The 25,947-nt window shown below is 35.6% G+C and overlaps 1 protein-coding gene across 1 annotated transcript in view; it reads left to right on the top strand.

Annotated features, from left to right (window-relative positions):
* MTA1-like (metastasis associated 1-like) overlaps window positions 1–24,191 on the top strand; it is a 67,024-nt gene extending 42,833 nt beyond the window's left edge. The window contains exons 13-16 of the mRNA XM_089092369.1: window positions 8,335–8,493; window positions 12,371–12,610; window positions 18,574–18,799; window positions 22,203–24,191. Of these exons, the coding sequence (XP_088948495.1) occupies window positions 8,335–8,493; window positions 12,371–12,610; window positions 18,574–18,799; window positions 22,203–22,365 (788 nt within the window). The 3' untranslated portion in view covers window positions 22,366–24,191. The remainder of the gene's footprint in view (window positions 1–8,334; window positions 8,494–12,370; window positions 12,611–18,573; window positions 18,800–22,202) is intronic.
* The last annotated feature ends 1,756 nt before the right edge of the window (window positions 24,192–25,947 follow it).

Genomic DNA, 25,947 nt, shown 5'->3' with positions numbered 1-25,947 from the left:
TCTCTCTCTCTCTCTCTCTCTCTCTCTCTCTCTCTCTCTCTCTCTCTCTCTCTCTCTCTCTCTCTCTCTCTTTTACTGTGATAAGCAGGATAGTTTCCCGTATAAAACCTGAGAAGGATAAGCAAAACGAAGCCAGTTTGAAGTTAGTTTCTTTTTGCTATGAAGACGAAACAAACTATTTTTGTCACTCAACAACTACTGGAATATATCAAATAATATAGAAATTTGAACTTCGTGAATGCATCGAAAAATGCGCTCGGATCGATGTATTGAAAATATGATTGACACGGTTGGAGCCCTGTTAAACGTTTTGGAAGAGTTATTGACTGGTATATTGAGACAAAAAAGTCTTTAATTTAGCCACAAGGATAGTTTTGACTGACTTTTACTTAATACATTGGCATACTAGTTAGTAATATGCCTGTAAAAACTTTGACTTGTTAAATGTTTTCTTTGAAAGTTACGGAGACAAGAATATTTTCAAACTTAAAATAGATCTCCTACTTTTAACTAAATATAATCCTCAGTTGACAGAAATATGTGACTTTTAACACTTTTCAGTCTACTCTTATGAGTTTTCATATAAAGGGGTGGGGGAGAGATTAAGAGTAAGACAAAACTCCTCAGACAACCTCACCTTCTCAGCGTGCACAATTTGCGCAGCTTAGCAATGCTCAAACTAGTTATGGATGGTAGTAGAGTTAACTTGGGGATGTTTCGGATAGTAATTAACTAAGCTATTTCTCCAATTCAATTATCTAGGATTCCAGCACTCTATCAAACTTTTTCTTTGTATCTTTGTGCATATTTTGACTTTCATGAGGCTCTGATGATCTTCGAAAAGACATAGTTTATGGCTCTGCCCTATAGTTACTTTATTCAGTCCACTGTACTTTTGCAGAACAAGTTGTTATGATTGACCAATTTATGTTTTCGGCTCTAGTTTTTTGCCTTCGCGGCTGTTATGTTTAAATACATATTTACATAGGCATTTGCTTTGAAGGATGAAATTTTATGAACCTTCAAAAGCATGTAGACTGTACAAAAAAACTGAAGGCAAACATCTTGAAGAACGTGTAAGCCCCTGAAATCCCAGGAAAATTTTTGGCTCGCTTCCTTTTACAGAATTAATAAAAAATACTTTTTGCGCAAAATAAGCTTTTCCAAAAAAAGTAAAGAACTCCATTAAACAAAAAATGAACAAAAATAAAATCAAATAATCTACCAACCGTACAACTACCACAAATCAGTATTAATAAATAAAAGAAACCCAAAACAAACAGAAATTAAAATAAGTCAAACTCAAAACGAGCAGAAATCAATCTGAGTAGGGTTCTAAACCCTATGCTTTCTAAAAGCCAGAATATAATTTGTACTTTACTAAAAAAATAGTTTTTTTGATTAATTTATGTTCGTTTTATATTGACGTAGTATTTTTCAGGGAGAAAGACTGAGCCTCTTCTGAAGTTTAACAAGCAGCCCTTCTATAAAAACCTTTAATACCCCCTGGGCATAACATACAATCCTTGCCCCTGATCTCTGGGGTTTGTTTCAACCCCAAAATTCAAAATTTCTATTAGACGCATTTCGGAACAATATGACGTTTGTGTAGGGGGGAGAGGGTAGCTGTTCTCTGATCACTTCGACTCTTAAAAAGAGCACTAGAGCGTCTGATTACCAATCCAATGGGCACTCTTTGAAGTTTATATGACCACACTTTCTATAAAAAACCTTATATGTCTCCAGGGTGTAACTTACAACCCTTGCCTTGAGGTCTGGGGGGGGGGATTCGTTATCCTCAAAGACATAATTTCCAGACCTTTCTGAAAGGCTTAAAAAAAGGGCTATATCAAAAATTTGATTGGAAGTGTTTGGGGAAATATAGGCTTGGAGGGAGACATTTGCCCTCTGATCACTTTCGACTAATAAAAAAGGCACTTGTCCTCTCAATATCTAATTGAATGAGCCCTTTTTGAAGCTTCTACGACAAAACTGTCTACAAAAACGTTATATGCCCCAAAGGCATAACTTACGACCTTGTCCTGAGGGCTATGGGGGGAGGGTTGTCATCCTCAAAGACATAATTTCCAGGCCTTTCAACCACGTTTAACACAATGGCAATACCCAATGTTGATCGTAAATGTTTGGGGAAAAGAGGGGCAGGGGGGGGGGATTCTCCCCCCGACTATTAAAAACTTTTGACTATTAAAAAGGGCGATAGCCCTCTCAATTTCCAATCGAAAGCCCTTTTTGAATTTTTTACGATAACACTTTCTATATGACATTATATACCCCCAGGTCATAACTTACAACCTTAGCGCTGAGGCCTGGGGGGGGGGGGTGTCATACTCAAAACCTAATTTCCGGGTCCTTCAACTACGTTCAACAAAATTGCTATATCAGAATGTTGATCGGAAGTGTTTGGGGAAATGATGGGTATGTGGGGGGGGGGCATTCGCTTTCCGATCACCTTCGAATATTAATAAGGGCACTAACCCTCTCAATTCCCAATTGAATGAGTCCTTTTTGAAGTTTCTACTACAACGCTGGCAAAGACCTAATTTACAGAACTTTCAACTACGTTGGACAAAATGTCTATCTTAAAATTTTGATTGGATGTGTTTGGAGAAATAGTGGGTGTGAGAGGGGCGTTAGTTGCCCAACAATCGCTTCCGACTATTAAATACGGCACTAGCGCTTTCAATTTCCAATCGAATCGAGCCCTTTTTGAAGTTTCTACGACAACGCTGTCTATAAAACCTTATATACCCCCAGGGCATAACTTACAACCGTTGCGCTGAGGGCTGTGGGGGAATGTCATCCTCAAAGACATAATTGTCGGACTTTTCAACTACGTTGACCAAAATGGCTATCTCAAAATTTTTTTGGAATGTTTTTGGGGAAATGGTGGGCGAGGGAGGGTTGTTAGTTTTCCTCCAATCACTTTAGACTATTAAAAAGGGCACTAGCCCTTTGGAGTTTCAAAGTTTTCGAAAATTCTATGACAACACTCTACAAAAAACTTATATGCTCCCAGGGCATAACTTACAACCCTTGCCCTGAGGGGTATGGGGGGGGGGGGTATCATCTTTGAAGACAAAATATCCAGAACTTTCATATACGTTGAAAAAATGGCTATCTAAAACTTTTGAACGGAAGTATGTTGGGAAACGGTGGGTTTAAGAGGGAGATTAGCTGCCCTCCAATCAGTTTTTACTAGCCTATTAAAAAGGGCGCTAGCCCTTTCAATTTGCAATCGAAGGAACTCTTTTTAAGACACTACGAAAATGCTCTCTTTAAAAACCTTATATGCCCCCAGGGCATAACTTACACCCTTTGTCAAGAGGGGTTTGGGGGGTTTTTCATCTTCAAAATCATAATTTTCAGAACATTTAAATACTTTGAAGAAAATGCCTATCTAAAAATTTCAATTGTGTGCGTTTTGGGAGATGGTGGTTGTGAGAGGGAGGTTAGTTGCTCTTCAATCACTTTCAACTATTAAAAAGGGCACTAGCCCTTTCAATTTGGAATCAAATGAGCTTTTTTTTGAAGTTTTTATGACAGTATTTTCTATAAAAACGTTATATGCCCCCAGGGTATAACTTATAGCCCTTGCCCTGTGGGCTCTGAGGGGGTTTTCATCCTAAAAGACCTAAGTTCCAGAACTTTCAACTAAGTTGAACAAAATGAATATATCCAATTACTCCAATCACTTTCAACTATTAAAATGGACACTTGCTCTTTCAATTTCCAGTCGAGTGAGCCATTTTTGAAGTTTTACGACAACGCTTTCTATAGAAACCTTATATACCCCTCAGGGCATAATTTACAAACCTTGCCCTGAGGACTGTAGGGGGAGTTTCATCCTCAAGACATAATTTCCGGACCTTTAAACTACGTTTAACAAAATATCTATCTCAAAATTTTGATTGGATGTGTTTCGGAAAATGGTGGGCGTGAGAGGGGTGGTTGTTCCCCTCCAATCACTTTTGACTATTAAAAAGGCCACTAGCCTTTTGAATTTCCAATCGAATGAGCCCTTTTTGAAGTTTCTACGGAAACACTATAAAAACCTTATATGCCCTCATGGCATAACTTGCAACCCTTGCCCTGAGAGGTTTGGGATGGTTGTCATCCTCAGATACCTAATTTCCAGAACTTTCAACTGTGTTGAACAAAATGGCTTTCTCAAAATTTTGATTGTATGTGTTTGGGGAATTGGTGGGCCTGAGAGGTTAGTTGCCCTCCAATCACTTTCGACTATTAAAAGGGGCATTAGCCCTTTGAATTTCAATTGAATGAGCCTTTTTTCAATTTTCAACGACAAGGCTTTCAATAAAAATCTTATATGTCCCCAGGGCATAACTTACAACCCTTGCCCTGAGGGCTGTGGGGGGAGTATTCTCCTCAAAAACATAATTTCTATCTGGAAATCAACTATGCTGAACAAAATTGTTTTCTCAAAATTTTGATTGGATGTGTTTGGGGAAATGGTGGGCATAGAAGGGGTGTTAGTTGCCTTCCAATCACTTTCGACTATTAAAAAGGGCACAAGCCACTCCAATTTCCAATCGAATGAGCCCTTTTCGAAGTTTCTACGACAACTCCTTCGATACGAAGTGCCCTGGTCTGAAAAAAAAATAATACATTGTGCCAACATCGTTCTTTACTTAGGCTGCGCTATTATGCTGCCTATGATAAATAAAAAAAAACTTGGGCTGGATGCCCTCTTCCTACCAAATGCTCATCAAATTTCTTATTGTGACTTGGAATAATCATTTATAAGAAAAGCTTTAAAAGCTAGGGTAGATAATATTTGGATATGTTTTATGGAAAAAAATGGCCATACAATGAAGATAATCTACTACTACTACTAAAAAGTCACTCCAGCACTAAGCTGCCTGAGGCCAACACAACTACGTGCATGCTCCTCCATTCCAGTCTATTCAAAGCCCCTCTCTTTACACCCTTTTAAGAAGTACCAATTTCTCCTGAATCCTTCGTTATGACCTCATCCCACCCTATTCGGAGACGAACTGCTTTTTGTTTGGCCCTAGAGGGATGACCGACAAGGGCAATCTTTGACAAACTGTCATTCTTCTTCATCTGCAGAACCTGTTTTAGCCATCTCAATCTTTCTTCCATTATACCCCTAGAAAGCAGGGTTGAACCGAACCATCCCGATTTTTTTTTTTTTTTTTTTACAGCTTACTGTTTTAAAAACGATCAGTTAGACGATTATAAAAATGCCAAATTTTTCTTGTTAAAGAAAAATTCGAAGGTTATGTTTTCAGTTGGACAGCTGTGACGTTTGGAGAGAGGATCAGTTTAATGACAAATTCTAACATTCTTTTCCGGACTTAGACCTAAAAAGCGAAACTTGCATTTTACTTACTAAAGAGCCCCTGGTTCTTTTGCTAGTAAGATTTCTCGCCACCACTGCGTAAAAAAGGGCACATTCTCTGTACATTTTTCAATTTATCCTGCATAAAAATAGTTGAATTTCATTCCAAATGATCTTCGGCTTCGAGGTCGACCTAATGCGCCCTAATGGTCTTGCCAACCTGATATACATTATTGGCTTTTGTGTATGGCACCAGTGCTTCCTGTGTCTTAGGCTCTGAGCTTGACCTAATAGCAGTTCTCTCCTCATTGTGAAGATAGGTCTACAGCTTCTTCTTCTTGTGTGTATTGATCACGAAAGGCGGATTCGTTACTACGCTCGTTAATCTTTTATGCATGACATAGGACGATAATAGTAAGATTTCCTAAATAACATTTTATGCAATTGCTCCTAAATTATTTTTTAAATACTCTCAATGATGATTGGTTAAATTTTTTTGAAACTCTTAGCTTTATTTCAATGGGTGGTTTTTAATAAAAGGATAAACGTTATTTTTCTTAGTATGGAATGTTGTCTGTTGAAGTTCTCTTTATTCTTATTCGTTAAATTTCAAAAGCGAATACGAGTTATGCCAGTTTTGATAAATTCGTTTTATGAGGTAACAAAAAGAAAATAATAAAATAAAATAAACGCGCATCGGTAATCTTTCTTCTGAAAAAAAAAATGCAAAATTTCACATTTTTGTAGATAGAAGCTAGAAACCTCTACAATAAAGCTTTCTAATAGGCTGAATGTTCCTTATTTAATTTAAGATCATTTGAATTTTTGGGGTGTTTCTACGCTTTTTCGAATATCAGGCAAATTTTATCAGGCTCGTAGCTTTGGATGGGTAACATTAAACTTAACAAAATATGTATATTTGGGATCAGCATAAAAAGCAAATTCTTTTGATGTATTTATTGTTATCAGAATTCCTTCTTTAAGAGTTTTGGTTACTATTGGCCCGATGTGCTCCTTACTTACAGTTTGTTACTACGAACTGTTTGGTAGTCGAGCTGCATTAAAGGGTGTTTTACAGAAAAAATACTCTGACAAACGGCACCAGTGCTTCCTGTGTCTTAGGCTCTGAGCTTGACCTAATAGCAGTTCTCTCCTCATTGTGAAGATAGGTCTACAGCTTCTTCTTCTTGTGTGTATTGAGCACGAAAGGCGCATTCTTTACTACGCTCGTTAATCTTTTATGCATGACATAGGACGATAATAGTAAGATTTCCTAAATAACATTTTATGCAATTGCTCCTAAATTATTTTTTAAATACTCTCAATGATGATTGGTTAATTTTTTTTGAAACTCTTAGCGTTATTTTAATGGGTGGTTTTTAATAAAAGGATAAACGTTATTTTTCTTAGTATGGAATGTTGTCTGTTGAAGTTCTCTTTATTCTTATTCGTTAAATTTCAAAAGCGAATACGAGTTATGCCAGTTTTGATAAATTCGTTTTATGAGGTAACAAAAAGAAAATAATAAAATAAAATAAACGCGCATCGGTAATCTTTCTTCTGAAAAAAAAAATGCAAAATTCCACATTTTTGTAGATAAAAGCTAGAAACCTCTACAATAAAGCTTTCTAATACGCTGAATGTTCCTTATTTAATTTAAGATCATTTGAATTTTTGGGGTGTTTCAACGCTTTTTCGAATATCAGGCAAATTTTATTAGGCTCGTAGCTTTGGATGGGTAACATTAAACTTAACAAAATATGTATATTTGGGATCAGCATAAAAAGCAAATTCTTTTGATGTATTTATTGTTATCAGAATTCCTTCTTTAAGAGTTTTGGTTACTATTGGCCCGATGTGCTCCTTACTTACAGTTTGTTACTACGAACTGTTTGGTAGTCGAGCTGCATTAAAGGATGTTTTTACAGAAAAAATACTCTGACAAACACAATGATATTGGAATACTATTGAAAAAAAAAAATCTAGAATGCCGCAAGGGGGTCAATCTGTCAGAAGTATAATCATGTCCTACATGACCAACTGTGTTCATATAAGAGCTCTGTCTGAAATAAAGCAAGATTTAAAAATATTGTTTATAAACCTACCTATATATGTTCCTATAAATCATTTGAAACACCTTTTCTTTTGGCCTCGTCATAGGCAGCAAAGCAAAGAACGATATGGTTTCAATGTATTATTTATTTCCTTTTTTCCTATGCCACTTTGCATGGAAGAAGTTTTTACAGAAACTTCGAAGGGGGCTCACTCGATTGGTACTTGAAAGTTGTAGTGCACTCTATGGTTAGGCAAAGTTAATTTGATGGCAACCAGCCCTTCTGCCCCGCTCTTTTTTGTTGTGTATTTAAGGGTGTATTCCTAATACCTCTGGAATGGCTAAAGGTATTAACATGAAACCGTCTGGGAATTTTGAACTAAATCAAAACACTATGTGTATTTAGATTGTCAAAAGGCCGTGTCTGAAATGTCTCGGGAACAGCTAAAAGTATTGAAGCGAGACTTTTAGTTAGTGATTATCTACATCAAAGGACACTATGTGTATCCTGGTTATCAAAAAGTTGCGACTACGAAATACCACAAACGGTATATCTGTAACATTTGAGTAACGGCTAAAGGTATCAAGTCGAAATATGTTTTAGTAATTTTTGACGGCAATACTTGAGATAGTTTTAGAACTTCAGAACTTCAGAGCGATAGATTTAGAACTTCATTTTTGTTTGTTTCCATTAATATGTTTCCTTTAAAGTCCTTTCAGGTAAAAACTGTTTTTTTTTTTCAGATAAGAAACAGACTTCATTCGTATCTAATAAAAAAGAAAGGAAACATGTTTTATATTGCGAGGTAAAATTTTGAAATTGCCTCGTATAGGGAGTAACTACTATTGGTGAAAAAAATGATGCTATAAGGTGTTTAATACTTATAGTTAATGATGCTAGTTATTTTCAATGTACCATTATCGTTATTTTATGCAGAACAAAACATTGGCACACCGTTCTTCGACCGAGTACCAAGTCGTGATGGATCTCGCCTAACTCCAGTGAGTCTGCCACCTGGAATTTCGTTAACACCACAACCAATGACTCCACAGTCTTCGAAGAGAAGATACGAAGAAATGAGTCCGGCTGATAACAGTAAGTTACACGGTTCAAAATTGAAACTTATTACTTCAATACTGTTAATTCCTGGTTGCTCATGTGCCTTGTTGAAACCTAGGTTTTGGACAAAAGTCCAATTTTGCGTCGCTACTCGGATTTCACGTTGCCCAGTTCTTCAAACAAAATCAAATTTTACTTGTATTTTCTAAATGCCAACAACACTAATGAGAAAATAAGAGAGACTAAATAACGGGATAAATTGAAAAGGATTAACCCAGTAATACGCAAATAAAAAGATGATTGGTACAATATTATTAAAATCAGTATTATATATTCCTTTTCACTAAAATACCAATTTATAGACCGGACATTTCAGAGTATCCAAAATCACACCCTTTACTTGGTCTAGGAATAAACAGTCGTCTTCTGGGCTAATCATTTTTTTTATATTATAAAGGTAAACACTTTAGATAGGCGTAGGAAATGTTCATAAATTCTTAGGAAATAAGGCTTGAGCTGGACCCTGAAAGTTTTGTTCGCGTGGCTCTATAACTTTTTTTTTAATTCCAACGGAAGTTGTATTAAAGACATGCTTCTATCCTAATGTAATAAAAAACAAGCTCGAAAAAAATTAATTTTTGACACAAGAGTTGTGCGATGAAAAACTTTCAAGGATAAAAGGCGGTGAAAAACTGTACTTTTGGTAACCAAACTTAGGCCGTATGGCAAGCAGAACTACCTTAAACACATTTTCCCTCAGAAACAAGCGAACTAGCGACAAGCCAGCAGCTGTAACTTGCACTAAAACAGCAAGATACTCATTGATATCTTTAAATTTATCAGCCTTGGATCTATCCATTTACCCAGCTCGAGTTACAATATTCTTTAGACTTTGTCATGAAGAAAGAACTAAATTTGCTTTAAAATTCGGGAAATTGTCCTTTTTTTTTAATGAAATCGACCAATTTTCGACTTAAAAAATCATTTGCCCCAAATTTCGAAAACGGAATCATCAGATTGATAGAGCTTCGTCTCAGCTATGAAATGATAGCAAAATTGTCGTATTTCGCTGAAATATAAAAAAAAATTGTAAGAGAGTAGAGAAACAATATACGAAAAATTGCTTAGAGTACATAAGCCTTAAATGGAACGAGAAAAGGTAAACAGTAAATAAACAGTAAACAGTAAACAGTAAACGAGAAAAGGTTACAAGAAAATATTTTGAGAAGGTGGAAGCTCCATGTGAAGGGGGAAGAGGAAAGCTCTTGATAAAGGATGCTAGGCGTATTACCCCCCACCCATGTGGAAATTCTCCTCCGAAAACCCCCCACACATACAAAATTGAGAAGCCAAAGGGTAAGTAGGACAAATACAAATAATAAAGGAAAGAAACAATTTTGGGATAATCAACCTATGTCAGGGCTGTCACAGGTTCAAGCAGTTAAAAATAGGGATTTTAGGGCCTTCTTTTTGGCGGAAAATGGGGCCTTAAGGGACCTTACTGACACCGAAAGAAGGGTCATTACGGACCCGGTCCAGCTGCTGTTTGCGGTATAAATCAAGCAATCAACGTTATACTTGATATTGAAACTGATCTTTCATTAATCCAAAACCAGGACGGTCAGCAATGTAGCATCGTCATCTTTTGGAAAGTACTATCAAGCTGATCCAATATGGCTTTCAATATGGATCTTCTCATGTTTCTTTTTTTTCTTGATTTTCAAATATGAAGGTACACAAATTCAAAAAATACACCTTTATACAATTTTGTTTAGTGACAAGAAAATCATCACAAGATCACAACATTTCAAAATCACCTGTTTGTTGTTTTTCTGCTGTTTTTTCTGGCTTTGGCTTGTCTTGCTTTCGATCTTCAAAAGTGCAGTTATCAGCAACTGGCTTTATATCTACACTTAAGTACCTAAGTACTTTCAACTGCTGCTGATTCATTTTTCTGCTCAATGTGCAACAAAAGTGACCGATCCAACGTGGTTCGGGTAAGCTGAATTTCAATCAGGTCTTTCTTCTCAATCCCCATTTTCGGCCGATTTCTAGCTTCTTCAAACATATTGTCAGTACCTTGCTCCTTGCACCCAGCGGCTTATTTTTTTCTTGTAAGGACATTTCAAGAACCTCTATTCTTTGCTTGCAGGAAAAAAGGTTCATCGAACATTTGCTTTTCTTTTTCTGCAAACTTCCATCGTTCTTCTTCAAAAACGAAAGTATACTTTCTTATGAAAAGCTAATATTTTTTGTAGGAATGCAGCAGAAATGTTGTAATGAATTTTCGATAATTTAGTGTGGAAAAACTGTGCGAGCATGTGCATAGTTTCGACAACAATAGAAAATTCAAATACATTCTAAGACCACACTGGCTATACATGACATATGAAACTAAGAGAGGAAAGGAAATAATAAATGAAAAAGAAAATTTGAAAAAGGTGACATAATTTCTGTTTCTTTCAAAACTGGACAGAAAGTTGAACATTTTTTCAACTTAGGGAAAGATAAAACAGACCCTATACTGGGTTGTGGTGTCTACAGAGCCCCGTGGTCATGCGGGAGATTTTACATAGGTAGGACCCATCAACAACTTGGTGAACGTTTGCATGAGCACAAAATTTCAATAGATAAGTCCCTGAGATTGGAAAATAAAATTGACTCCCGCCTTGGTCCTGCATATATTTGAAAATCCTACATATCTGGTTTCTTTTTGAGGAGGCAACTTTGATGTCTACTGTAAATGGCCTACCGCAGTCTTTTAAAGAGGTAATTGAGATAAAAATAAACATATAAACAGAAATTTGGCTATACATAGAGACACTGGAGATATTTAGGCACCCTCTGTAAATATTTTCTTTTCCATTGATTCATATTGTAAAAGTGTTATTTTGTCTTGTAGTGATTTAATGAGATATTAAATGAACTTGAACTTGAATTTCAATAAGCCTAATTTATAACAATTTAATATTAAAAGAATCAATCAATATTTTCCCACAGTCTAATTTAAGAGAACCTATTTGCATATCTAATGAACGCCGAAATTGTAGGCAAGCTAAAACTATTGCAAGGCAGAGAATTCTTGCTCAGTCTTCTTGGTAAATCCTTTTTTCATTGATTCCTGCCTGGCTTCTATTCATTGTCTATTCTCTTTTTGTCAGGTACACTTCGAAAGGTTAGATTTTTGTTGTTTTGTTGTTTGTTTTTCGTTTTTTGTTTAGCACTGAGGACGACTTGGCGGAGGTCCTTGTCGAAATATTTGCTTGTTCTTCGTTTTCATGTTTTGCCACTGGCCGACAAAATCCTCTTTTTCTCACCTTTTTAAATTTTATTGTTCTTTTATTATTTCCTTTCCTCTCTTAGTTTCATATGTCAATAGAAAATTCTGGCACTATAACCAATTGAGCTTCTCTATCAACTTTCATTGTTTCGGCTAGAAAACGTGTAATCCCTGGGATAAATCGAATGCCACTTGAAAACTAAATCAAAAAAAGAAAAAAAGATGGCCTTATCAGTTTGGTTTTTTGAGCGATCCATTAATAATCAGCGTAAAGATAAAAATATCAAAACACCCAGGAGGATTTTAGATTGTAATGATGGTATTTGCTTCGGAAAGCTCCCTCAAACTGCTCACTAAGATTATTAAATCAGTTGGGTTGGTAGTCTCTCGGTAATTAATACGCTTTAATCTGTCCATTGTTTATATTGTGTAAGATGCCAAAGGTGAAACCAAAACCACAAATTTTTTTACCGAAACCAAAAAACACCTCTGCTCATTTGAACCGAATGCGTTGTAGTACCCCTCCCCCTAAATAATTTTTTTTTTGTTTTATCTTTTTAGTAGCTAATAATGTTCTGTATCTTGAATCCTGCGTACGTTTAAGAGCTGTACTAATCATTGTTTAAATTTCAGTTTCACCTGTGCCAAAGCGTTTGAGCCGCGAACAAGTACTACCTTCAGCCGCAAACCCGCTTCTTAGTAGTATTGCAGGACTTTCTGCAAGTCCCTTGCCCCCTAGTATGCTTGGCTATCTTCCAGGTTTGCCTCCAGGTCTGCTCCCACAATTGGGTCCAGGTATGAGACCTATGCTCCCAATATCAGAAATGTATCAAAACCTTTTGCCACCAGTGTCCACTGCACCTCTCCCAGGCGGTAAGTTAACCTTATAAAAATTCAGTTCGGTAAAAAATCAATTGGTATATTTCACATTTTTTCCAAAATTGGCTATTGTGCTGTGGCAGACTATTCGTCTCCGTATATTCCACATAATCAGTGTAATCACTTCGGAAGAAATTGGCCATTATTGTGGAAAGATTCTTTTGCTATTTTAGCTTAAAACAATCAAACATTTCTTTTATATTTATGAGCTATCGGAATAAAGCCATATTATTCAGCTACACACCAGTTTTGGCAAGTTTTAATTTGCGCTATCCTCTGAAGCTATACGACTCTGTAGTATGGGGCAGAGAAATATCTAGTTCCTGATAATGCTTAAATTATCGACTGTAATATTGTTTTAAATTACGTTTTATAAAGCCTCCCCACTCTCTTCCCGCAATTAAATAAAATAAGCACTTTTTTTCAAAAAAGGAAGTTTTCAAACAAAATTGAAAGTCCTAAGACGAGCAGAAGTTAAGGCTTATAATAATATAAGCTTAAAACGACGCGAAGTTACCAGGGGTGTTCGAATTGTTTTTGATGTCTATGACACATGCTAAATTATACAAGATGGTAAGTTACTCCGAACAGCTAAAGCAAAAGGCATGGAACAAGAAATAGTAAAAATCACATTGAATTGCAAACGAAAATGTTGCATAGTGAAATCTGCGGTTATAAGACTAAGTAAAATTACAGTGGAATGAAGGAAAGTGCTATTTTAGCGTCTGTGAAAGATAAACAGGAAGGAGAAATTAAATTCATTTCCGAATTTATTAGTTCAATTGAAACTAGTGATTCGCCACCCTATAACCTAAAACTGAAGAACAATATGATAATTATGCTAATGCATAATTTATATATTTTAGAGGGTATATGCAATGTAACATGCCTGGTTGTTCTGAATTATGTAACAGCGTAATTAAAGTGAAATTATAATTACTGGGTAAAAGCTGGAAAAGGAGTTTTTTGGTATCTAAGACTTCATGCGCAATTATACAAGATGATGAATGAATCCGAAAAATCAAAGGACGAGGCACGGCAAAATGCCTCAGGTAATGATGTTCGAAAATAAAGCACAACGAGAAACACATAAACGTGTTATTTTGGCGTCTGTGAAGGATAAACAGGAAGGAGGAATTAAATTCACGCCAGAATTTCTGAACTCTATTGAATTTGATGATTTACCACCCTTTGACTTAAAATTAAAGAATAGACAGGATGTGCCTAGTTGTAACTGAATTATATGACAACTTAAATGAAGCAAGTATAGCTTTATTTTTGCTTTACTCAATTGAAATTGAATTTGCTAATATTCACCCTATGACTTAAAAACAGATTAAAGGCTCGGAAAAAATGCGTAGTATCAGAATCACCAATATCTTAATCACCGTGTGGCTTTGTGTATATGCTATCATAGGTAGCGCAATAGCGCTGCCTAAGGAAAGACTGGTGTGGGCACAATGTATTTCTTTTCTCTGATCAAGGCACTTCGCATAGAAGGAGTCTTATTCAAGGAGTCAAATTTTGAAAGGATCTCATTCGATTGAAAATTGAAAGTTCTTGTGTCCTTTTAAGAGTCAAAAGTGAATGGAGGGTAACCAGCCCGCCCCCCCCCCATGCCCATCATTTCCCCAAACGCATCCAATCAAAATTTTGAGACAGCCATTTTGTTCAACATAGTTAAACGGTTCAGTAATTATGTCTTTGTGGGTGACACCCCTCCCCCTCCTACGCCTTTGCCGACAGTCTCTCAGAGCCTTTGTCCTTTTTTTCTAATGAAATTACCTCTACTGGTAAATTTCCAAATTGTTGGAAATTAGGTTTTATTACTCCCGTAAAAAAGAAAGGTAATAATCAAGATTTTGATGGTGTCCGTCCCATTACTCTTACTCCGGTTTTTTCGAAGTTATATGAAAGCTTTTTAGCTGAGTGGTTGAAAGTAAAAATAATCCCAAATATTGACCAAAGACAATTCGGAAACCTACGCTCTACATCTACTACCCACTATCTTGTTCAATTTATGGGCACACTCGAAAAACCCAATACCTGGCTCAATGTTATCGCTGTTGACTTGCAAAAAGCTGTTAATTTAATCAACCACAATATACTATTAGAAAAGCTATCTAATGACTTCCAAGTTGATCCTTATTTAACTAGAATAATTGCGTCTTTCCTCTCTAACAGAACGCAAGTCGTGAAATACCTGAATGTATATTCTGATACCCTCCCAATTAATAATGGTGTGCCCCAGGGAAGCCGCTTAGGTCCAGTTTTATTTCTTACAACGATAAACAACCTTGGTGTTGATTTCCCGGATGGAAGGAGATTCATTGATGATCAAAATTTCTTAGATACATGTTCCAAAAATTCCAAAAGCAACCCAATGGACATCTTGGAATCGATATCAGCCGAAGCTCTTACTGATGATATGAAAGTCAACCCTTTAAAGTCAACTGTTCTTACTATCAATTTCCTTAAAACCCTCCTTCTTTCTCCTGTCCAATCCCCCTGAAATGTCCGTTACCACTATGAAATTATTGGGCGTTACCATCTCTAGCGACTTAAAATGGGATTGTCATATTAATCCTATTGTCATCATATTGTCATATTAATGGCATCTTAAAACATGCAAATGCCGCATTGTCTCTTCTTAAATTCCTTAAAAAGTTTAAACGCCCTATATCACATTGTTTGAGGATTTTTCCTCTCATTTGTACGACAAACCCTTATGTACACCTGTCCTGTTTGGCATACTGGCATTTCCATTGAATTGTCGGACAGAATAGAGGCAGTCCAAAAAAGGTGCCTAAGAATTATCTTCAATGAGGGTAAAGTACCTTATATTTCCCTTCTTAGGAGAGCTAATCTTGTCACCCTTAAAGAAAGGAGAGCAAAAATTACCTTGCGTTTTGCTAACAATGCCCTTCATAACCCTCGAACAACTCCCCTTTTCCCTTGGTCAATATTCACCCCTTCGACCCCGCTTCCCGCTTTCTGTGTCAACAAAAAGCCCCCTTCTTGCCCCAATAAGAGTTTGCACGGAAAGATATAGAAGAACTTTTATCCCTTACATAGTTGAAATTTTCAACCAGTGAATATCCGCTGCCTCCCCCCCCCCCTCACTTTCTACCTCATAGTTATTAATTTTAATGCCCATTTTGCAAATTTGGAGGTTTTATATTTATGTTTGTTAGTCACCAACTAATTTATGTTTTTGTTTTAATTTTACTTTATTCCCTTTTTAATTTTACGATTTTTTTTTTTTGGGGGGGGGGGGCATTTTTGCTGACTTTTCATTGGCCTTCTAATTTTATGAGTTTACTTTGTTTTGAATGTTTTACGTATTTGACATTGACCCTTCTATAATTTTCTGTTGTTGTTTGATTGTTTGTTTTTGTTGTTCTTTTTTCGCTGTATTTGACGCTAAAGTGCGAATTCGGCCCTTTTGGGCTTGTGATAGCCATTTTTCAGCAGTAAATCTTATCTTTAATCTTCCTTACTTTAAGAGAATCCGAGATAGTTGGTAGAAAATTTGGTTCAGAAGAATTTAAAAATGAAATAGTTACAATTGAAGATTTACTGTCATTTACTTTCATATTTGAACTGGAAGCTTTAGTGTTCACGTTATCAATTAAAACTTTGAGCTTTGCTACATTCATTTGCTTCACAAATTTATCCAAGGGTAAGCTTGTCAACATATTTCCAGTGGTTTTCACAATCATTAGCAATATCATTGATCATAACTAGAAAAATAATTGGGCCCAGAACGGTACCTTGAGGTACACCACAAAAAACTGGCTCAGGTTCAGAGAAAGACTTCTTATATTTTAAAATTTGGAACCTATTTATTAAAAAACTCTGAATCATTTTCACAACAGCAGCATTCACTCTAAAGTCAATTAAAAGCTTAGAAATTAAAATGTTATGATAATCAAATCGAAACCCTTTTTAAAATCATTGTTATTAAGTTTAGCCATTTACCAGGTTTATCAACATGTTTAAAAATAAAATGTAAAAGACTGACTAGATAATGGGATGTTGATGTATTCTTTCTGTTATCGTACTGATGAGGATCAAGGAGAGGTTTGACTTCAACTTTTAGCCAATTTGCTACAAAACTTCCGTATATTTGCTGAACAAGGGGGTCAAAGTGATTGGCCACAATCGAAATTAAGTTCAGTATCTGTTTTAGGGATTGGAGTAACACACCCCGTTTTTCATATTTGTGGGTAAACTGAAGAAGTTGAAATGCAATTAAAAATTTGTGTTAGTGGCTTAGTCAATTTTTCAGGAAATACTTTTATAAGTTTAATCGGAATATCTATGGGAATTATACTAATTTGTTAATGGTTTAAGTAAAATCAAGTTCCTTTATTTTACTAAAAACTTGATCCTCAGAAAATGTAGGTAAAGGTACGCCATCATGTGGAATGTTCTGATACTCTTGGTTCGTTTTATTTACATCAAGAGGCGGCAAAGACTAGATTATTCTGGCTAAATGACCATTTAACTGGTTAGCAACTGTTTTATTATTAGAATCCGAACAAAAATCAACACCACTTGGGGATTTTCCACAAATTCGTTTTAATTCCTTATACCACATGCTAGGCTTTAATTCAAAAAGGTTATGAATTTTGTTTTGTGTTAATACTCAGCCGCAGCTTTTCTTGTCATTTTACGTACTTTGTTGCGGAGCATGTTAGCATTTCCTATTTTCCCTTCTTTTCTTAGTTGAATTTTATACTGAATCAAATCTTTAATTTCTTGGGTTATGTAAGGACGATCTGTGTTGCACCGCTTGAACGTTCTCTTCTAATGTTTATACGACCACCTCTTCCGTAAAAACCTTATATGCCCCCGGGGCATGATTTACAACCCTTGCCTCCAAGCTCTGGCGGATTGTGTCAACCCTGAAGGCCTTGTTATATGATCTTTGGACTATTTTGAACTAAAGTGCTATCTCAAAATTTCTATGAGATGCATTTGGGAAAAGAGGATGGTGGGGGGGGGGCTAGTTGCCCTCCGATCACTTTTGACTCGTAAAAGGGAATTAGAACTTCTTATTTCTAATCAAATGAACCCCCTCCGAAGCTTATACGACCACCCCTTCCATATAAGCCTTATGTGTTAATAATTGGTAACTAGTATAACTTATAACCCTTTCCCTGAGGGCTTTGGGGGGGGGGGGGGGGTCGTCACCCACAAAGACATAAATACTGCAGCTTTCAACTATGCTTAACAAAATGGATATGTAAAAATTTTGATTGGATTGTTTGGGAAATGATGGGTGCGAGGTGGGCTGGTTCCCCTCCATTCACTTTGGCTCTTAAAGGGGCATTAGAACTTTCAATTCCCAATTGAATGAGGTCTTTTCGTATATACTAGTGCAACTCCTTCTATACGAAGTACATTTGTAAGAAAAAAAATATATAATACATTGTGCCCACATCGCTCTTTCCTTAGGCAGCGCTATTGCGAGATGGATAGGCCAAGGAATTTTCATAGTTCCAGTTTTTCTGCCTTTTTTTGTGTCTAATATTCATACTCATTTCTTAGGGCCCAGCTCCCTTCAAATAACTATCAATGTTTCCTGCTTCCCTTTGAAAAAGGATTCAAGAATTCGAATTCTAGAAGCTCTGATCTTAATCCCAAAAATACTTAATTTTAGTGCAAGCCTTGTAGGAGAGTGCAATTTCTGGCGTTTAAAAAAGGAGAAGAAAAAATGATTGCATAGTCATATAGTTTGATATCACCTTGTCGCGGACTGTGTTGGCAGCGCCTGCATCCCTTGAAAAAGGATTCAAGAATTCGAATTCTAGAAGCTCTGATCTTAATCCCCAAAATACTTTATTTTAGTGCAAGCCTTGTAGGAGAGTGCAAAATTGTGCAGGCTTTGTCTGCATGTTTGTTGCCGCCCCTCTGTAAAAAAACATGATTTAATTGATTTTTCCTGTTAGGAATGGCGGTCTTGCCGTCTGGGCTTCTGCAGCAACCCCAGCGAATACCACCTACGGCGCCTATACAAGGTGCACCTATGAAGCTAACCAGTGAACACCGAGGCTCAAGTGGTCATCGCCATCATTCTACTATTACTCGTATTGCCGGGAGCTCTGGAAGAAAACAGGTGGCTACATGGATGGATGCTCCTGATGATTTGTTTTTCAAGTCGTCTCCAACTATTAGGTTTGTATTATTTCTTTTATTATTCCATTAAATAGCAGGTGTTTCGACGAGTCTTTTTATCCTTGGTTTAAGTCTCTAAGTATTTAATTTTTTTTATGCGTATATAGGGCTAAAAATCAATTACAAGTTAAAAGAGGATTTGAACTTAAGTTTCGAAAAGACTTGACATATTTCATCTTGTTGGATGTATCAGGTTTTGAGCTCCGGGTGTCGAGGATGTATTCCACAAAAATTTACAGGCTTGATTAGTTTAGCTTATTTCTCAGTCAAAACACAAACAAACAGTGGAAAAAAAATTTAATATACACGAGAAAAATATATTGCTTTACATTGCCTTCCTCCACTTGCTTCGGCGCATCGACCCTAAAAAATTATCGCCTCATATCACCTCCCACCGTTCGCTGCTAGTGATTTTTGTTAGACAAGACTGGCGAAGTTAGCCATTCAGAGCAATACCTGGTGGCTTAGCTTTGAAAAGTAACTTGGTACTGAAGAGAATCCAATAAAATATTCCTGCATATCTTATTTTCCCTACCATCAGTAGAAAAATCCAGATTTTATTGATGACATTGAATGTTTTAGATGGTAAATTAGTTTACTGAAATGGCAAAATGAACCCGTTTACTTTAAACAGAAAATGAACGCTTTAGGTACCATTTCTTTTTTCTTTCTTTTTTTATTTCAGGGTCAAGGGGTGTGATTGACGTAACATTTTACACCTTTAAGGAATCCTCTAAAAATAGGTACTAATATCCGACACTGACAAAAACGAACACTGAATAAAAAATAACTTTAAGAAACCAATTTGTCCATTATGCAAGCTCATTCGAAAACGTATTCTCCTTAGCAGTAAACATGGGGAAATCTTGTTTTCAAACCGTTCGACGTCACAAACTGTAAGTAAGGAGCGATATGGGCTAATAGTAACCAAAACTCTACAAAAGAAATTTTGATAGAAGTTAATCATCAAAAGAGTTGATTTTTATGCTGATTCCAATGGAGGTATCTATAAAAAGCTAAGAGCGTGTGGAAATTTGCCTGATTTTAGAAAAGGGGGGAAACAACCCCAAAAAGGCAAGTGATCTTTATGACAATCATACCATTAGATTCAGCATACCAGAGAACCCTGATGTAGAGGTTTCAAGCTCCTATCAACAAAAACGTGGATTTTTTTTTTCCAGAAGAAATATCCCAGAAGTGTGTTTTATTTGTGTTGCTTTTTGTTTTCCCCAGAAGTGGTCATTATCGAGCCAATGGTCCTAGAAAACTGGGAGAGGTCTCACTTTAACGGAAATTAAAAGTTCTAGTCCCTTTTTAAGTGACCAAATGGATTGTGCCATGGGATAGTCGAATTATCTGCCATTATATGGCATCAAACTACGATTGCCACCAACAGGACCAATCTGAAATAAATTAAAAATTCTGATGTAGTCAATCGATTTAAAAGTTTTTAATTTTTGTATATTGAACTTCCTAGTTGCAGAGGAAGCAATGCCACACGGTGGCGGATTCGTTCCTGAAAAGTCTCGTAGTCCGTATAAGATGAGTGGTTAATACATATTAATACTTAATACTTGACATTTATATTAGTACTTGATTTAACTAAGTTGATTCAATTCATTAATTTTTGGATAAAATTGTATTCAGTGATGTGTAATATAATTGTGCATCAGCTGTTATGAAGGAAGGGTGGTGGGAATTTCGTAGGCGGAAGGAGGGCAGTTATTTTAAAGAGTGCAATTCAATGCCCAAATTGTCTAGGTAGTTTCGAAGACCACACTGCCTTTCCATGACGATAAATAACAGTTCGAGTAGGGATAAATCCTTTTATTAGACAGTGAAAAAAAAAAACAATCAAAAATTATGTTGGATATCTTGATCACATGTACAGTGATCATCATCAGCAGAAATACTGTATTTCTGCTGATGACGATCACCAAGTTTTTCTGAATAAAAAATTATTTTGAATACTAATGTATTGATTTTAAAGCTACCCGTTCAAAGCTTTTGGCATGTGAAATGTTGAATAGTTTTAGTAACAGGAATTAAAGTTCCCCAAAAAAGGATACCATCTTAATGGAAGCTATGCAATAAAATCCAACATGTATGAGAGATCTAAAGGACTATCTCCAAAATGTAAAATTTCTCTTTCTCTTATGAAGTAAGTGAATATTTACGATATATATGAATATAGGATGAATCATGCAGTATGAGACCCGAGGGGGAAAAGCTCCCTTACTATATAGGTGAAGATAGTTTAACCTCGATAATTATACTTAATTTGGAAAAGTAAATATACTAAATTGACTCTTTTTCTTATATCGGCTTTTTTTTCTTATGACGCAGATAATTTCGGAGACCACACTGCCTTTCCCTGACGATAAATCAATAAAAGTTCAATTAGGGATCAAATCCTTTTAATAAACTGTGATTTTTTCTTATATAGCTGTGCCAAAGCTAACTTTGATTTAAAGAGCCGGGTTTGATGGGTTGTAGCTCTCCTCGTATTTAGGGTAATCCTGGATATACGAAAAACGAACAGAAATTATTAAAAAAAATTCTCAAATGAAAGTAAAGAGCAACATTAAAATTTGCAAACGAACAGAAAGTATTCCGTATATGAAAGGCGCTGCATACTCTTTAAACCCTTTTTTTAAATGCTTTTTTTACCCTTTTTTAAACGCTAAAACTCCAATTTTTTCTTTTTCTTTTTTTTAGCTAATATATTGACAACGACTACTCCAGCACGAAAGCAATTGGAACAGGATAAAAAAAGAATAGTTTTTACAATGCCCTGAGAATGGAAGAGCTTATTAGAGGGTATTTGCTTTAAACATCAGTATTTTCAGTTCAAAAATTCAAAAAGCTATCGGTAAATAAAAATTTGCAGTTACACATTAAATACATTTGTTGTATGCATAAATGTTTTTTTGCAATGGAACTTTTAATTTTTAGCGTAAAGAACGAGGATAAAGTTAGGGCTTTAAAAATACTTTTAAGTACTTTTCAATCCTATTAAACGGCTTCTGTGTTTGAACAGTCTTTCTTAAAGAATTAGGACAATAAGTCAAACTTTAGCGTAAAGAGCGGAGAGTTGAGAAGGGAGCAGTCACAATCATATACGGAATAATTTCTGCTCGCTTTAAGTTTTAATGTCGCTCTTTACATTCATTGGAGAAAAATTTAATTTTTTAAATTAAAAAGAAAATAATTTTTATCAAGACGGTTGTTATATTATGATTGAAACCTACAAAGCACCATCTTTGTCATTTTCTCTGTTTATTTCTCGATGGATTTATTGAAGTTGGTAACTGAACGATGAGTAAAACAATATTATGGTACGACATGTACCAACGAACTAAAACGGTCGAGGTTATTTCTAAGTCTCGTGTTCTTATTTCAGGCGTCAGAGAAGAATGATAAATCCGAACGAAGCTAAGAGATGTGCAAGAAAACCTTGGAGGAATTTGCCTCCCCGCATTGCTGCTGTTTTTGCACCGCTTCTCCCAAGTCGTGCAGCAGCTCCTCTCCCTGCTACTCCCCAGGTTGAAAACCTCCGAAGTTAAACCAAAATGCCATTTGCTTTGATTACGAATGTTAAAGGATTTAAATTGTTCAATTTCAGATTTTTTTTTTTTTTTTTTTTTCAAATGTGAGCGTTAATCTACAAAGATTGAATGATATGGATTATAAATTGCTATTGTTCTTTTGATTTTCACCCAACTAATTGATGGTCGCCAGGCTAAATTTCATATCCTTACTGTTCAGGTCTCTGGCTGCTGATAAGGCTACTGGTATCATTGTTTCTGTAATCGAACTTGACTATGTTTTACATTTTTGATTTACTTTAATTTGGAATAACAGCGTATCTCTCTTCGAACTGCGGTTTAAATCTTATTCAGATATTTGCTCTTGTACTTTATATGCATGAAATTATAAGTTTACCAAACATATATTCTACTAATCTCTCCCCTTCCCTATGCTATCCCACCTTTCTCTATTGTTTTTTTTTTTTTTTTTTTTGTCTGCGGTTACCTTTGTACTTATAACCATAGTTCGCCTCTAAAACTTAGTAGCACTGTCCCTTATGTCTGCTCTTGTCAATGCCTTTCCTGAGCATTTTTTCATCATATACGGGATATCTAAAACCTTATGTTCTTGCAGTTAAACCCTGCCTTCAAGCATGAACTAATTAAGAAAGAGGGGCTGATAGAGAAACATGTATTTGAAAATTTTTAAATCTTCAAGTGCTCTGTTTGTTTCCTAATTACCTACTCTTGATAAATATCAGGAAGCTTCTTCTAAAACCCTTGAGCAGTTGTTTTGTTAAAAAAAAGGGGGGGGGGGTTTCTTTGGTTAAGCAATGCCTTCGATAAGGAGCTCATTTCATTGAGAAAAAAAATTAACACGTAGTAAGAGTAAAGTAAATACGAAAATGAATGTTTTCCGTAATTAAGGTATGTAGATTGTGATAAATATAGTTTTTATTTAGTTTTTAAGGTCCTTATTCAATTTAAACACACTAACTAAATTCCAAGATCCTTTAAATCAACCAAGTTGAAATAGCTTATCTTAAATTAAAAGGAATCTTTCTTTTATTAAATGTTACATTTTTTTTTTATTCTTGTAGCGAGCTAATAACTTTCTGCATATCCAATGACGGGTGTGTATACAATGCATCCGAAGCGGATTTTCATCTATATAACTAATTTATGAAGCCCCCCCCCCCCTCTTACTTCAGAAAACCTTGTAAACATAATTGTAGAAATATTTTTTACACCCCCCTCCCCCTTAAACTGTGAACCCTTTTCGTAAGTTTTGGACCTTTACATAAGATACTTTAATGCAGTTATGGAGTTAATTATACACATCTACGCTCTGATTTTTGCAGAATTTATATTTATTCGTATGGATATTTTATGGTAGATGTATATTGGCATTTGACTCCTACATTATTTAAATTTGATTAGATTCAGACATATGGGATGCTTCCAGTTAACTTTTTGTATTTTGAATCGAGAGGCCTCCGTCAAATTTATCTTAAAATAGTGTATCAAATCCACCACACTTGGTCCTAGTTTCCTCAGCCTTTTACCAGAAAGGGTTCAATTCTGTTAGCTTTCAATTGTAGCTTAAGCCATGAAAATAGTGCTTATTTTCACTTTGCCTGCTATTGATAAATTTAGGTCTAGAAGATATGTTCTTCCGTTTTTTTTTTTTAACTCGAAATTTAGTTATCAACTCAGTTCGACTGATTGAGGTTTTTGATATTTAGTTGTCTTTCTTTTTTGTAGCTATAAAGTAGAAACACTGTTTTCTGATTATCTGTCTGTTAGTCTATCGTGTCATATTCTCTGTTTTGTAAAACTCCTTTTTTAAGTAAAAATATCTTAATTAATTCTTCATTTTTTAATCAGAAGGTTAGTTATTTTGGCTTGTAACTAAGAGCAAAGAATGTGAAACATGATAAACCACCCTGGGTTAGTACGACGCCAGTTGAAGCTAACTGGAACCAGAAGCATGGAAGGAAATTCAAGCTTGTAATGGTAATTAGATAATGATAATTATCTAATTATCATTAATGATAATGTAATAATGATAATTAGAGGTATTATGTATTCATTTTGGCATCAACCTAGTAGTAAAACCCCGTACTAGAGGATGCAGAAGCTGTGGCTGCCTCTTTGGCTACGATAATTTTGACTGTAGATCTTGTTGTCGGAAATCTGATGAGGTTTTGCGGATTCTACAAAGATTTGCACTTTGGGATGAGCGCCGTATAGTTTTAGTCAGAGTAATTATAAAATTACTTAAAACGACAAGTAAAAATATCAGTTGTGTTAATTTTTTTTTCGTTTCTGATTTTACTTTTATTTTGCATGAGTAACCCTGTTGTAGCATAGTGGATTGTTGCTCTGCCTGGCCATACGGGGTCCAGGTTCGATCCCGCCGCTTGTCCTTGTAAAGCAGCAACTGAAACGTTCGACGCCCTATGCACCAGCAATGTCTCCGGAGGATCTTTACCCTTCTTATTTCTTATACTTCTTAGTCAGAGACGAAAGAGCCAACTTTTCCAAAAAGCCTCAATATGTATATTTGTGTACGTTTTTTTAATATGCATATTTTTTGCAAACTAGACCGACCCTAATTATTTTATCATCATTTAAAATAGATAAAAATAATAGAACCCGCCTGTTTTCAAAAATTCTAGATTAAATCCTTTAACGTAGGCCTTTCATTCAAATCCAAATTTAGATAAAACTAAGATTGTTTTGAATTTTTCAATGCTGACGGTCATATCAATGGCAGTTCTAGGCCTGGGCAGGAGGCAGCTGCCACCCTTCCCCAGTTTTTCTGACATCTTGCATTAGTTTCCTTTTATTTTATATTTATATATACCTGTGGTTATACCTTGCCCCCCCCCCCCAGTTTAAGAGGCCTAAAATCGCTATTGGGTCACACTGAATTGGAATAGGAATGAACAGGAGCATTAGATTACTGCCAGGACTATTTACAAGCGACTTGATAGGCCTTGTTTTATAAGCAATAATCTATAAAAAAAGAAGAAAAAAAAAACCTAGGAGTTTACATTTGGTTCAAGTTCTTAAATTGAATTCTATATTTTTGGATGTAAGCCTAGTTTGTAGTGATAATACCAAAATTTGACTGAGACTTCCATGACAACTGTCCTACAATGTTCAGGACATAAATGGACTTATGAAGAAAATTAATCTTCATTTGACAAAACAAATAGTACTTGTAGTATTAAAAACAGCAGAGCGAAGAACATGCATTGGTTTCGGAACTTCAATTTGTCCAGTTTGGTAAATAATCGCTTCTCTGACAATACCTCATTTAATATTTACTTGAACTCATTCAGCAAGCCAAAAAGAGTGGGAAAAGTTGGACACACCCTTCAATACTATGCCCCTTATATCCACTAGTAGGACAGTTTCCCCTTCCAATAGTTACGCAACATTTTAATTGAATTATAGCAGACGGATATTTTAGTGACTACTCTGGATTAGATTTGGTATTGACAGATACTATGCTTATATCTATATTGCGAGGTATTGTATTGGCACATTGATCTTCTTCAAAGGTGTCTATACTTTTGATGCGCATATATTACCCTGTCTAAATCTAGT

This window comes from Artemia sp. Qi Xiang Cuo, chromosome 7 (assembly GCF_049724085.1).
Source record: "Artemia sp. Qi Xiang Cuo chromosome 7, ASM4972408v1, whole genome shotgun sequence".
Taxonomy (NCBI): Eukaryota; Metazoa; Arthropoda; class Branchiopoda; order Anostraca; family Artemiidae; genus Artemia; species Artemia sp. Qi Xiang Cuo.
Note: the sequence above shows the minus strand (reverse complement) of the source record. Positions and strands in the feature narration are given on the sequence as shown.